Source organism: Platichthys flesus, chromosome 11 (assembly GCF_949316205.1).
Source record: "Platichthys flesus chromosome 11, fPlaFle2.1, whole genome shotgun sequence".
Lineage (NCBI taxonomy): Eukaryota > Metazoa > Chordata > Actinopteri > Pleuronectiformes > Pleuronectidae > Platichthys > Platichthys flesus.
Genome location: NC_084955.1, coordinates 19,551,040 through 19,566,568, shown reverse-complemented (window position 1 = coordinate 19,566,568; position 15,529 = coordinate 19,551,040). Strand labels below are relative to the sequence as shown.

The 15,529-nt window shown below is 45.1% G+C and overlaps 1 protein-coding gene across 4 annotated transcripts in view; it reads left to right on the top strand.

Moving 5' to 3' along the window:
* Window positions 1–14,094, top strand: part of cadm4 (cell adhesion molecule 4) — a 144,518-nt gene extending 130,424 nt beyond the window's left edge. For 2 of the 4 annotated variants that reach the window (XM_062399619.1, XM_062399618.1), the window contains exons 6-9: window positions 828–1,000; window positions 7,512–7,625; window positions 10,803–10,931; window positions 12,165–14,094. In XM_062399619.1, coding sequence (XP_062255603.1) covers window positions 828–1,000; window positions 7,512–7,625; window positions 10,803–10,931; window positions 12,165–12,274 — 526 coding nt within the window. In that variant the 3' untranslated portion in view covers window positions 12,275–14,094. Of the gene's footprint in view, window positions 1–827; window positions 1,001–7,511; window positions 7,626–10,802; window positions 10,932–11,918; window positions 11,998–12,164 lie in introns of all 4 variants that reach the window. The other 2 variants (XM_062399620.1, XM_062399621.1) reach the window with 2 other exon arrangements.
* Window positions 14,095–15,529: the final 1,435 nt, after the last annotated feature.

Genomic DNA, 15,529 nt, shown 5'->3' with positions numbered 1-15,529 from the left:
GTTACTTGTAAAACTTTATCATTTAGACCCTGTTAGACACAGTCAACTTTACTGACCACATCTAGTTTAACTCTGGTGACCACATGCAGTCTTTAAGTTCTTGCACTTCCTATACTGTGTGTCAATGACAAATAATGTTATGGGATTATATGAAGTTTTTATATTTCCCATCCCATTCTTATTAACTGTTTATATACCCCATCATGACATTACTTGACTATATAAGAAGACTGTGCTGAAACATGAACCCATCCATTCAGCAAAATGAGAGTTGAATTATCGGATGGATCAGATGGAAATGTGTTATGGTCTCTTAACATTAGCATTTACATCCAGCTAATTTAGCTCCATGTGACGGAGCAGTGAAGGAGAGACGAGCAGTGATTGGCACCGCTGGCTAACGCTGACTAATCACAAGTCGATATGTGCGGTCACTTTATCACGGAACGAGAATGGATCAGTTTAATTTCTCAAGCCTATCGAGCTACTTAGCAAGCGGGAAAAAAGATATAATGCTTAACATTAGTCTCACATAACCAGACCTATCTTCACTCATCCATTTAGTGCCGTGCCAGAGCTGGAGAGTCAAATATATTTTCTAATCTCAAGTATAGTTTAACTATTAACCTCAGTTACCTCAAAGATCAACGTGATGCCAGTCAATCCAATTCAACGTGTGTCATGTCAAGTGTGGGCTGCTGGAAGCCGACTCCAGTTCACTGAACCGCCACTGGTGTCATTGGTGACGAGTGTTTTCTGAATGTCACAAATCTCTGTCCAATCGGTTGATTCGATGTGTTTGTGTTCTGTCTTGTCGCGTCCACCAGGCCCAGGAACATCCAGTGGTCAAAGATTAACGACACTTTACCTGAACGGGCAGAGATCTCCGGCCCCACCCTCCAGATTTCCCGTCTCAGCCAATCACACAACGGGACTTACCTGTGCCAGGCCCAGAACAACTACGGACGTGCCGCCGACCATTACACCCTACTGGTGTATGGTGAGTCACCATGGCTACTTAAATATTAATTATTTGCTGAAAGTTTTCTCAGTATTTTCCACAATTACTTTCTAAGTAATTTTTTCCATTGATCTTTTTCCTTTGTTGTTTTCTTGTGCTGTCAATTGTCAAGTGTTCCGAATAATTTCACGTTCAGTGAATCTTTTGTATGTTACATTTCTCGTCCTTGTGTTTTGATAATGTTTGTTATTTTTTTATTTTTTTATCTTTTGAATTCTATTGATCCTTTTTTATCTTCCCAGTGTCTTTGGAGCCTGGCTGTTCCGGCGCTAGGCAACACATCCATTAAATCTTGACGCTTGTCTCATTTGTCTTTAAGCTTTTCTTGTTTTCCTGATTTGGAACACAGCAGGAAACCTCTGCTGAACCTCCTTTGCAATTGAGTCGGCAGAGGTATCGATCCCACAGGAGGAGGTTGGCCACGGTGCGCTGCTACTAGTCACCAACATCATTATTCAGGCTACCTCTCGTAAAGAACCCATTTATCATCTCCCCTGTGACCCTCTCCTCTCTTAAAGGAATTCAGAACAAGTCAAAGTGCAATACATAAAGATACTCGATGTTTTCACAACTTCACAAAACAAGCCAGAGAATCAGAAAACTCGTTAACACACGCTGCTTAATCAGCCGGAAATGTTTGGATTTTAAATGGCAACAGTCGGCTATAAACAGCATCTGCTGCAGTTAAAATTCAGGCAAATTAACTTTGATTTGAGCGAATGCATCCGAGCAGGAGGGAGATAGCGGGTTAAGGGCTTTTTGTTGTTGGGTTTAACAAGTTTTGCGAGATGTTGCACCTAGATTTAGTGTCGCGGCTAACTTCTTAATGAAGGTTGACCCAGATAGGCTGCACCCCGTGGCTCAAAGAGGGTGACGGCGGAACACGCAACATCACACGGGAACCTAGTGTCACCCCATTGTTCGGGAAATGGGACAAACTTTGTCACATTAAACAACTGAGTGAAGCTGCAGTCGAATTAGAACAAAATGGGAACAGTGTGGTGTTAATGAAACAGCAGCAAAAGCTAAATTGCTATGCTAGCTCATCATTAGAGGCTTCTACAACATCCAACACGTGTGTGGTTTGCCCTAATTGCGTGTACACCACTGCCACTGGGCAGGTTTGCCCTTTTGATCTGCACCCCCCCCTGCTGGCAGCCCGTGTCATTGCACCGTTGTGCCTGATTTGCAGATCAGAAGGAAATGGGTGGATGGAGGGAATAAAGACATGAGATCTTATGTAACATTTTTCAACTGCTTTTGGTGTGCGCCCCCTCATCTATCCATCACACTACTCCCATTCTCTCTCATGCGCTCACACACACACACACAGACACACAATCAACAATCGCACTCATGTACAACCGTGCCGAGCATCAAACGGCACACATAATGGCAGCTTTCCACAGGCATCAAGGGTGGCAACAGTGGCACGATGAAAGGTGACACACCCACCCACTCCCCCATTCCTCTCCCCTCCTCTGTCTCTCCTTCTCCTTCTCTATCCTAGAAGGTTCCATACGTCGAGCTTTGATGTGCGTCGCCACCTCTGTAGAAAAATGTTCTGTCTCTTTCCCACTTCTTCAGCTTTCTGCATCGCCATTTTCTTAGCTCTTGGCTTCATCTGTTTTTCTCCGTGCCATTTCTTCCTTCCCACATTTCACCATTTATCTTCTTCATGTCGCTCTGTGCTGGCCATTAATTTGATTTATCGCCCTTTTTTGCCGTGTAATCCTTTCGTTTTTTTGGGGTGTGTTTAAAGCAAAGAATTCAGCTTTGACCAAAATCCATAAAAGACCAGAAATCCACGTAAACAGCATAAGCCGGGCGCAGCCCCTCTGCTCTGCACCATGGATTTCCAGCAATCAGCCTTTAAATCCTCCCCTTGTAGCCCCGTATCAGTGGTGGTTTGCTGTATTTAAAAGAAAAAAATGAAAGTACACTCCCACTGGGCAGATTGTTTTGCACCTTATCTCAAAGAGCTCAGAGTTGTTGATTCAGCCATCATATTAATCTCCAGACGGCTGAGAGTCACTCTTGATTTCCCCATGAGTCGCAACTAATTTGTTCTCGAGAAAAGTCAAATGGACTTTTTTCATTTCGACTTTAATGTTACCAGTGATGTGCTTCTCTCTGTAAATGTTGCATAACTGCAAACTGCGTGTCAGCCACATCACTGTCGATGTAAATAAACCACCGTGGATGGTTTCATTCAGCGTTATTACTGAAGTGCTGGTTGCTGATCATCAGATATCGTTAAATAGGTTCATCAGTCAATACTGAAAATAAATATGATCCCAAGCTGTAAAATATGTTAAGATGACTCATCGCTCTAATACATATCTGCAGTGGGCTTTCTTTCATTCCAGCACCCACATTATTACAGTAGCTGTCTTATAATAACTCTCAAATAGAGAATAATAATAATTATCTAATTAAAATAACGTCTTATTTTGTAACAAACTTCTGAAGATTAAGTGGTGGAAAGACGATAAAGTGTCATTCCTCTCTTGCTCCTCTTTTTTTGAGCCCTTTCATTCCCATGTTCTCAATCTCTCTTTTCTCTCCTTCTTACTGTTCTTCCCCCATTCCCTTCCTTAACATCCTTGCCTTCTTTTACTCTGCCACATGTTCTCTCCTCTTTTACGCCTCTTGTCCTCTTCCTCTCCGCCTCTCCACTCCTCCCACACCCTTTCAACTTTTCCTCACCTTGCCACCATGTTTGCCATTCGTCCTCGGTTCAGCTGCAGTTCAGTCTCTTTACTCATAGAGGGCCTTGCTTTCTGGGAAAAGGGCAGCGGGAGGAATCAGTCGGACTGAGTGGGGGGTTCGGAAGGGATGGATAGAAGGGGGGGTGAGTGAGCGAGGGAGGGAGGTATGAAAAGACAGAGAGAAGGGCGACGGAGGTCGAACGCAGGTTAACGTTCAGTTCCACCGCCTGTCACTTTAGTTGGCTCCCACACTGTTACCAGAGGGAATACCAAGGTGCACTGGGGGAGTGGAGGCGAGGGGGCAAGGAGGGAGCGCTGGAGGAGTGTGTCGTAAAGGATGAGTCAGCAGAAAAGAAACCATTTTATTGCAGGTGCAGAAAAACCACCGGCGCTCTCTCATCCCTCTCGCTCTCTCGTTTCGTTTCAGCCTTCCCTCTGTGAGAGTTATCTGCCATCAGGGTCTGCACCGAGCGCAAACGTGCAAAAGTGGCTGCCAATTTGTTGCAGGTGCTTTTTTGGGGGGGAGGCTTTGTCACTGGGTTAGTTCTGGAGAAGGAGAACAGAGGTAGGAATGTCACCAGGGAGCCGAGGCAAAGACGTGACAGATTGAAGCTGAGGTTGATTTAACTGGTCACAGTGTGTGTCTGTGTTTGTGTTTGTGTGTGTGTGTGTGTGGGGGGGGGGGGGGTTGTGAGAGAGAGAGAGAGAGTGTGTTGTGCATGCAGTTTAATGAGTTTATGATTTAGTGAGGAATGTGAGACCTTTCTTGTTTTCGTGCGAGTATGTGTGTGCATGAGTTAGTGCAATGAAATTAACTTTCTGCAACTTTCAGAAAGTTACTAATGATGTAAAGTGTTTTGAGTAAGTCACAGGCACACAAACACACACACACACACACATACACACAACAATCTGCACAATTCCAAATGAATGTGCCCTCTGATGGTTGTTTCATCTCTGCCACCATTGTTTAGGACAAATTGGATGTTTTTATATTTGTGTATGCGTGAAGGTGCACGTAAAGTCATGTGACTGGACGGGAGAATGCTGCTGATTGTCTGCTGAGAGCCCGGAAGGCTCCCTTATGTAATTGAACTGAGCCGCTGCACTCAGAGGAATCGCCAAGCCAATAAAACCCATTAGAATTGAATTGCATGAGATACTATCGGAGGTGGAGGGAGGGAATGATAGAGACGGAGAGAACTGTTAGTGTTTGCATATATGCAATGAGCGTTTGCATGTGCATTGTGTCTGTGTGTGCATATTTCAGGCAGTAAGCAAAGGGGAGAACATAGAAACTAATAGTTTTACAGATAGATTCGTGGAAAGTAAAGGAGAGGGATAGAGGGATGAAAGGAGGGGTACATGGTGAGATGAAGACGGATACTAGGTGACCAGGGATTCCTCTCGTCCTCCTCCGCTGTTGTAATGAGCTGTCAGGGTAATTGGATTGAAAAACACAGACCTCCATTTAATGAAGTCTCTCAAAAACAGAATGAAAATGGAAAAAAAAAAGGTGTCAGAGGAAGCCCGACACAGATAAAGCAGAGTCAATTTGGTTTGAGAAGAAAAGTCTTCACTCCTCTCTTCCTCAGCGCATGACACTGCGCCTCGGTCGGTGTCTGAGACAATCAGCGCTGGCCTCGGCGGTGAACCTCCGACCAAACTTCTAACGCCGACGCACTCTGATTGACAACTGGAGACACTGCTGCTCTGGGCAAGGCCCTTCTAATTAGAGACAGCGAACATGAAAGCGTAACGGCGCTCATCCAAAATGGTGGCGCAGTATCCTCAGGCGCTGTTCTGCAAGAATTAGATACAAGGAGAAACGTCATTATCGCAAGAGCCGCACCATCCATCCCTGGAAATAACATGGGCTGCGTGCCTGATTGGCAGCCATATAGTGTTAATGAGTAACAATATGATGTGGGGGGGTGGGGGGAAGAAGGACGCTTTCGGCCAAGAGAACGACCGCTGTACAGCATTCCCCTTAATTAAGTTGAAGAGAGGCAGTGGGGGGGGGGATGTAGTCACCGAGGAATAAAACTAGAGAGGCAGTCGAATGAAGGCGAGGGAAAGAGGGGAGGGAAGGGGGGGTGCAAGTGAGGGAAGAGCGCTCGGTTTCAGAGAAGCGAGAGATGGTGGTGGAGAGATAAGGAAAAGTTAGAACTAGTGAGGACAAAACTATTTTAGGTTGTCCGAGATAGTCGAGAGAAATTCATCAGCGTCCACTTAATTAGTGCAGCGACCCCGGCCATTAATCCTCAGGCCTGAAGCTCAGTGGACAGCCACATACACACACATACAAATGTCCACACACACACGTGCAACATACTGTACGAGAGCGTATCAGCTCACACACAAACACGGTGCGATTTACCTGCACCCCTCTCTCTCACTTTTTTCTCCACAAGAAAACTCGCCCTTTGTCCATAATATACATCATGTACATTTCTTTACAAAGGGAAGACGACCTAGGCAGAGCTTGAAGAAAGGAAGAAAAAAGGGGGAAGAGGGGAGGTGAAGTGCTGACACAAGAAGAGTGCAAAAAGAGATTGATGATCTCAGGGCCAGTGGGAGAAAGGGAGGAGAAGAGACGGAGGAATACTTACCAATAAATTACTCCTGAGCAGAAAGGGCAGCGTGCGGTGTGTGTGTGTGTGTGTGTTTGCAATCTTTTGTGAGTATATTATACAGTATATCTGTGCGTGGGCAATTCATAATTAGTAAGGGTGTGTGTGTGTGTGTGCACATGCCTTCATATATTTAATAGAAAAAGCTGTGTGTATGTTAACGTGTGTGTGTCCTGAGATGAGTACGAGGACTTTGTCGTACATTGTGGTTTTTGATTGATCGTTTGATGAAGTGGCATGTTATTCACTCCCACACACACACACACACACACACACACACATACACACACACACACACACACACACACACACACACACACACACACACACATGCACACACACACACACACACACACACGTACGCTCAGCCATTATTTAGTGTCTTTAGCGGCAATGGGAACTTGTCTCCTTCTACCTCTCTACCTACCATTGTGCCTGAGCCATTGATTTGGAGAATGTGTCAAGATCCAAGCTATTGTTCTGCCCTGAATGAGACGGCCCCTGCACGGCGCCGTTCCACTGGGAATGCATCTGTCACAGGCGATGTCTTTGTCTCTCCTGCCATTGTGCCACGGAAAGTGTGTCAGTGATGGAGAGCGCGCTCCTGTACATTCCATTTGCCTCGCAGATGAATGTCAGACCGCCGGGTGTAATTCTCCTCAGACGCTGTTTTAATGCATGTCTCACCTATGGTAAACATTTCTTAACCCCCCCGCAAGCCGGTGAATAGAGGTCCTCCGGAGAGAGTCTTTTGTCCGCCGTCTTTATCGCTCGTCAGGGGGTCGAGATCGATTCCGTCTCGCACATTCAATTTGGGGAAATAATTAGTAACATTTGTCTCTGGTGGTGAAACGTCTGGAGAGCGGGTTTCAAATAAGTCTTTCGTCCATTTATTGTGTTTTACATGTGTGCCTGCTTATCTGAGCTCACATGGAAGAGACGAGCCGTCCACTGGTTATCAAGCAGGATCCTGAACCGGAGCCTGTTTAATATTCAGCCATAATAAAGCTCGCTTCCTGTTTTATGTGCAGTAGTAACTTTGCTATAAAACCCTTGCATAGATGCCTGTGTGGAAATGTCACTGCATGCTGTAGATAATAGTATTTGTGTATATGTGTGTTATCCCATTCCCTTGTCTGTCTGTAGATAATGTGTCAGTCACTACCTCGGCCCCTCCCGCTCCCACCTCCACTCAACATATCACCTCCCATCCCGTCACCCCCACCCTCCTACCATCCAGCTTCGCCTTGGACCCGAAAGGTAACGCACATGCACACCTTTCCATTCTGCCTCTCCGCCGCACTCCATCTCTCTCCTCGTCCTTTCCTGCTCTCCTTCAGTGTCTCCCGCTCCCCGACTCGTTTGACGGCTCTCAGGTGGCCGGTGCACACCCTGCTTCTGCTGCAACCTTCCTTTGCCCTGCATCATGAGCGTACGTGCGTCTGCAGACACTTGGGTATGCATCGTGCACAGCCACCCACTCTCCCTCTCTTTCTTATCACTGCCTGTTTGATGCACCCCGCACACACACTGCCCAGTCAGCATTTGTGTGTGTGTGTGTGTGTGTGTGGTTTGGGGTGGGTCCCTTGGTGTTTGGTGGGTACTATTAATGAATCTGTGTTAAGAGTTTAAGGAACTGGCAGCACATTCAACCTCTAACTGACTGACACCGGCCTCTGGAGGACTAAGAAGATGCTACACAAACTTGTTTATCTTTACACACACACACACACACACACACACACACACACACACACACTCACAAACACACACCTACACACAAACATGCACGAAAAAGGGTAAAGGGAGGAAGGAAGGAAAGACAGAAGGATTGAAAGACAGAGAGATGTAAAGACAGAAAGACAGACTGAAGGAAAGATGGACAAACAGAAAGAGGGACCAGGGTTCTTGGTAGCTGTCTAATCATTAGGCAGCAGGAGAAAGACAGTGTGTGACACTGCTGCAGCCGTGTGTGTGCATGCGTATATGTGTGCTTGTACTTATACCCCTGTGAGGACCATTTTAAGCATAGACCTTACAGAGTGCGGACATTTTGAGAAAGTGAAATCCTCAAGGACTGTTTGAGGGTTAAAGGTTAGAAATAGGTTGAGGTCAGGGTTCAGCATTTAGTTTGGATGTTTAGGGTAAGGGAGTAGGGAATGTACTATGCCAATGAGACGCCACACTAAGATAGAAGTAGTAGAATGTGTGTTCACGTGCACATGATACACACTTCCCCTTTTTATATCCTTTTATCTCATAAATACAGCAACACAGTCGTGGTATCTCCTCTCCATCTCCACGCCTTCGGCCGCTCTCTGGTTCCTTGAAGCCGGGATGAAGCACAGGGAGCACCGGCGTCCCTCTTGTTCTTCTGCTACAGCTGCGGCTGCCGTCTGTGGCGGTTGGAGCTTGTTCACCTGCTGGGCTCGGGCCCAGATGTCATCTAGAGTCATAAAAGCTGCGGGTTGAACTGTTCGGGGAACATTTGGTCGATGGTGATGTGTCATTCGAGGGGCTCCCGAGAGAAACAACCTTCTTTTTTGATATCGCCAGTCATTTGGTGTGGAGCTTTGGGCGCCAGTGGATTAAGAGCCGACTGCTTGCTTTTTCATTTCCCTCTGAAATATTGCTTGAGCCTTCTGCTTGATCCTATCAGTGTTCCTGCAGATGCGCAGGTTTCAACTTTATCACACACAGACACACACAAGCCCACAGTTGATCATGTGGATCAGCAGTGGTGGAGCAAGAACTCAAACATTTTACTTCCTTGCTAAAAGTACAAATGAAACAACATAAATATAAAAGTAAAAGTACCACATAATGTTTAAAGAAAAAGTAGTAAAAAGTTAGAGAGTGCTGTGGCAACTTCAGATATGACATTCTCCCTAATACAAGTTGTTGTACCATCAAAATGATTTTGAATCTGTTATCTTAAGTTATGAAAACTACTAACATTGCTTTGAATATAATTAGAGTATTTAATGTTAAACTACTTGCTGAATATTCCCTAAAACCACGATCTACTTCATCATTATGGCTCGTGGTCGAGGCCTCTTCCAAATCCATCTCAGATGTTTCTGTTCAACAGTGATGATGCTGCTGCAGGAGGCGGGTCTAATGTTGCCTGGTCACTCTGATTGGATCAATAGATCAATTCCCCATCTCATTGATTACTTCTAAAACTATTACGACATTTATATAATATGATCATGCAACACAATGCCCTGTAAATATTTTTCGAGTAAAAACATAAATGCTGATATATGTAGTGGAGTAAAAGGGCAAAGTAAATCAACTTTATAAAAGTACAGATACATGAAAAATATCACTAAGTAAGAAAGGAAATCTACTTTGTTCTATGGGACCGGGTAAGCTCAGTGTCTTCCTGTCCTTCTTCTCCTCCATCACCCTCTCTTTCCTCTCCTGATCTCATATGTTAGCACTGTATTAATGATATGTGTTTTAAATCCGCTCTGTCACGCTCCAGGAGCTGCATCAATAACGCAGTGTTCTTGCCCGCTGTTGGCCTCACCAGCTCTTACACAACACCCCGCCAGCACCATCAGAAAAAGAGGCTATTTGTTGTCGTCAGCAACTTGGCAGTCTCAGTATTTAAGTGCAGACACAAAGATTATCTTAATTTGTACTTTGCTAAACGTTTCTGTCTCTTTCTCATGCATGAACCCAATCTGTTTCCTAAGTGCTGCTCTATGAAGGGCCGCTGCAAACAGTTGAGCTGTTACTGCAATTATTGAACTTGCATCACTAACCTACAGTTTTCTTTTTTCCTCTCTTTTTGTATTTTTCCTTTTCTACTTTAAATCAGTCTCTAAAGTTGGTTAAATGCAAAACAAACTGAGGTAGACACAAATCACTTCTACATAACCACTGCTGTGATTCTATATTACAACACATGTCAGAGAATTTAATTTGTCTGTCTTATCTTTTTATTTCTCTGGACTCGTCTTTTGCTAAAGTGTTTGATTCCATTCCTCAGGGCTGCGCTGCCTGCCGTGTAAACACGCTGAAAGTCCCCTCATTCAAAATGCATTGTTCTCTTGACAGGTGCTTGGCTGGAGAGGTTTTTTTTTACAGGCTGACATTCTTATTTCTTTATTCTCTCTCTTCATTTCTCACCCACTATGACTGTCTGGCATGCTATGCAGTCGTGGGGGAGGGTGGGGATGAAAGGTGATAATGCAAGTTGGGTGGAAGAAATCGACTTCTCTTCTTGCTCCTATGAGCGCTCTCCCACAGGGCTAGGGTTCCCACACTGGTGATTTGAATGCACTTTCTGTCTCTCGCTTTTATTTCTTTCATTTTAGATCTTTGACCCCACTTTCTCTCCCTTTATCTCCATAGTTCCACTTTGCACCACTCGCTCCAGCCACACACATGTTTTTTTAATCGCCTCTCTGTTGTTCTTCCTTCCAGATCCCGGCGCAGTGGTGGAGACTCACAGCGCCGTGCCATACGCAGTGATAGGTGGTGTTCTGGCACTGCTGGTTTTCACCGTCATCTGTGTCCTCATCGTCACCATCTGGTGCTCCGTCCGGCAGAAAGGTAACACACACTCGCACACACACACACACAAGTTACACAAAAGTTTCTCTCTCAAGCAGGAGGCATATCTTGGCACTCAGAATATTTTATCACATTTTTCAGAGGCGTGCTTTCTCCTTTCTGCCGTCAAAAAAAGAAAAAATCACTGGGGGCCCGTCGTTGCCAGATTCTTAGAAGTAATCTTTTAAACTGAGGGTGTAAAATTGTCAGCTCAAAGCAGATCAGGATGGGATGCTCCTCTCCAGTCGGGCACGGCCCGTGATGGACGACCTTGGCCAGGATAGTGGCAGCGATAGGGTGGGGGTTGGGAATTATAGGAGTGGTCCTATGTTTTATGATTATATGTTAGTGTATCAAGGTTCATCTATTAAAAGCAGCCTTCCTGCATTCCCTATCTTTTTAAGTGCCCTCACTTTGGCAGCCTTTTGACTGCACCGCAGCTGCCAAGAAATGATCCTGGATCAGTGTAGCCGGCTGCAAACACCCATTACTTACCCTATGGCTAGACAGGCCGTCAGTTAACATTCTGCATGGTTTGACCGCCAATCAGCGCAGAGACAGGGCCATTACAACCAATCAGTGTTGAGACAGGGCTGTTAGGGCTTTGTCCTGGGACGCCGTGACTGTCAGCACGCCAGTCACCCTCTGCAGTAGGGAGAATGAGAGTGTCACTCACCCCTGGAGTGAAGGGACACTCCGGCAGGAAGATGACTTGTGAGGTTCTCGCCCTCTGTAACCTGCGCGGCACCGAGTCATTAATCACACCAACCTGCGGGGGCGCTCAAATGTATTTGATGGGTTTTCTGAGTGATGCACGTGCCGTTGTTCTCTCGCACCTAACCTTCCCTCCACTCTTTTCTGCCAATCTCTCCTCCCTCCCTGTCTGGTGCTCTCTGTTGTCTACTCCACCTCCGCTCTATCCTCTTCTGTCTCTCCTATTCACACATGCACCCCCCCCCCCTACCTTTTTTTAATATCCACCGGTAGGCTCGTACCGTACCCGCGAGCCTATCCTTGCTTGGTATTGACCTAACAATCAGTTAACTAATGAATTAATCATTTACAGGTATGGCATTCAATAATATATATTGCGCTGATTGTTTTGATAATGCTGCATGGCACTGGAGTGATCATGACGCTTTTCCACCTAACCTTCCCCCTCCGATCTCCCTCTTCGTCTCTCTCTCTCTCTCTCTCTGTGTGTCTCTCTCTCTCTCTCTCTTTTTCATTCAGGTTCCTATCTTACCCATGAGGCCAGTGGGTTGGATGAACATGGTGAGGTGCAGGAAGCCTTCCTCAATGGGAATGACGCCAGCCAGGGCAAGAAGGAGTACCTACTGTAGCCCTTCCGAGTCCCCTTCTCTTCTGACCTCAGCCCTCCATCCCTCCCCCTCCCCGTCTCCCTCCTTATACACAGTATACACAAACACACACACACACACACATGTACACTTGTACACAATGCGCCATAACAGGCAGCCTTCTGAAAAACGACTGTATACAGATTCCGCACACAGCCAGTCCAACCTGCTCCATTCCAGCCCATATCCTCCACACACACACACACACATACAAACCCAGAGACAGACAGAGGAAGCGAGAGCCTATAGACCCACCAGCCATTAACGAATGTGCCATATACTGTAAGCAGGAGAAACCGGGGGGGGGGGAGAGAGCGAGCAACTGGGGGGGAAAGGAGAGGGGAGGGAGGGTGAGCTGCATGTAGGCAATAACGAAATTATGCCGTAATTATTTTGATCGAGAGGGAAGCAGGGAGCACAAAGAAAACCGGCATTCCGCCCGTGCAGCCACCAAAGTGGAAGCGGAATTAGAGGCAGATGACTGCTATAATTCCATGCCTGGAGAAAACCATTTCACAAAGCTCAATCTTTAACCTGCGGAGACAGAGGCAGCCAGTGTGCGAGGGGGGACGGGGGGGACCGGGGAGAGTTGACCAGGAGCTATCGAGCGGCCGGTGCTAGCAAATTGAAATTTTGTCGAAATTGCCAAAGCATCTTGCCGCTCATATATAATTCCATAACAACACTGGAGCGTGTAAGCCCAGAGTCCCGGGAAGGATCCATACTTTATGAACTAGCTAACTGTCCTCTTTTGCTTTCCCTGGTGGTTGAGCTGCCAATAACTGGTATTTTTACTCTCGCTGCAGTAAGTGAGGACAATTAATTTACTCCTTCTTCCTCTCCACTCACCTGTTAGCGTCCTCTTCCCGCTCCCTTTTATCTCTTGTTCTCTCCGTACGCTGCTCCCTCAATCGCTCCTCCTTTTGTTGGCTCCTAATAATGAAAGGATTAGTGTTGGGCTGCGTTCCCGACAAAGAAGAAAGGAATATGACTTGCTAAGGCATTAAAGAAAAGCTTAATTATTTTAGAACGTCATTAAGAGGATAAAAAGGTTTAAAAGTCTTATTAAGAAGGGCAAGGGGAGCAATAGCTGAAGGAATGAATGGGCTGTTTTCTCCCTGAATGGTACCACACACATGCAGATACTTGCACACATTCATACGTACAGGAAACACATCCACAGAACAAGTATACATATCTCTGAATTCATTATTTGTATAAAAAATGAACAGCAACATAAATTAAAACATAAAATGAAACTTTTAAGAAATAAGAAAAAATGTTTACTATTGAATATCATTATGAAGCAACTATACTAACACAGAATATTAGCCTATAGAGGTGCAAAGCCGAACAAACTACTGTCCAGTGATCTTTAAAGAAAAAAAAGAAAAGAATAAAAAAAAAAAAGTTTGTCTTTATGAGAAACCAGAGGTCTTATTGATTTTTGTATTAATTATTATAATTATTATTTGAACAATTATGATTGTTGTTACTGTTATTATTATTGCCGTTGTTATTATTATAATTGTAAATGTTGAAGAAATGTACACTTCCCATGATTTTTATGTTTGGTTCTACTGTAGAGAAATTGCTGTCTTTTTTCACTCTTACCTTTCCTCTCTCTCCCAGTCTTTCTCTCTCTCTCTTCGTCTCCTGTGCCTAGTCGTCTCTTCTCCTGTCTTTCACTCTTGTTTATTTTAGAGTCCATGTGTCATTGTTGATATATAGCTAACTATTTCTTTATAGGGGAAAGATACAAAGCACGACAAAATAAACAAAAAAAAGATTCCAAAAATCGTCTTCGGTTTCAGGCTGTATTTTTTTTTCTCGGGTGTATGATACTGTGTAATCAACAGATGCTGTTATTTAAAATCACGTGAAAAGAGAACAGGCCCTATGATTAGATCAATGGGGAGTGGTGGATTTATAGGTGGGGAGATAAAGATGAAGGCGGAGCAGCCGGTTGTAAGTGACAGCTCGTTCAGAATAAATAGAATAAACAAAGCAGAAGGTTCTGTGGTGCTGCTAATGAATCATAAGGAACAGATAGCGAGGAAGAACGGCTGACAGGAGGGTTGAGTCAGATGCACACAGAAAAATATGGGGCTGCCATTAACTTCCATGCAATCAATACCCGATTCTGTTGAGAAGCACTCAACATGTCCATCTGTGCACAGGGCGAGATTTGAAAGGCGCCGGAGGTCACAATGTGATAGATCGATGTGTTTCTCTTGCATTGATGGCGAGGCTCCACGGTCGCCTGTCATAAAGACAGATTGTCAAATGGCAATCAAAGTAATGGACTTGCCAGGCGCTACCAGCATGAGTTGACACTGTGGCCGGCAAACAATTCAGGCACAAGTCAACACGAGACATATCTTCAGTTTATGGTGACGCAAACGCAGCACAGGTTGTTCCCGCTATCAGATCCTCTGTGGTCGATGGGTAATAAAACTGGGAATATTGTCCCTTTATGTCTTCAGAACAGAAGTGTGTGTCCTTAAAAACTCGGATGCTTGTGTTTTTGTGTTTTCCTCACAGGAAAATACAAAACTCGTCAGCGAAGTAAACTTTAGTTCAGGTATAGTTTAGTTTGTTTATCATAGAACAAAGATTTTGATCATTTTGAAATTCACCGTGTTTACTGCTGGTTAGTTAATGATCCTGTACCCGCTTACACTGTTGCATCCTGGGAAACCGGCCATTATCCCACCATAACAATGATACAGTTCAGCTGCTGGACCTGATGACAATCAGACCACCACGGCGATCATAGAGGGTGATTATCAAATCAATGGACATGAGCAGAAATGAGACGGGGACAAGCCAGACAACAGTCAGCTGTATTCCCCCCCCCCAAAACTTTACGACGTGCAGTGCATGCACCATAATCCGACCAATAATGAGGAGAAGAAGCCTATGAATAACTTACGCTTTTCTCCCTGCTGCTAGTTTCACAGATTAACGTCCTGGAACGGGTTCACATCAGAGAGTTCCCCATTTACGACTCATTTATGACAATCGTATTTCATTTCCACGAGTCGCAGTAAATATCACAGTGCATCCAAACACAAACTCTCCATATTTCTGGTGGCTACATGGTGCATTATACACAGTGCTGTCCATTTTTTTTTTATGTCGCCCATCGTGACCCTAGAGGACGCTGGTTTGCACAGAGCGGCAGCGTAGCATGAGGCATTGATTGAGGTGGCTGAGTGTGCCGAGGCCTAGCGT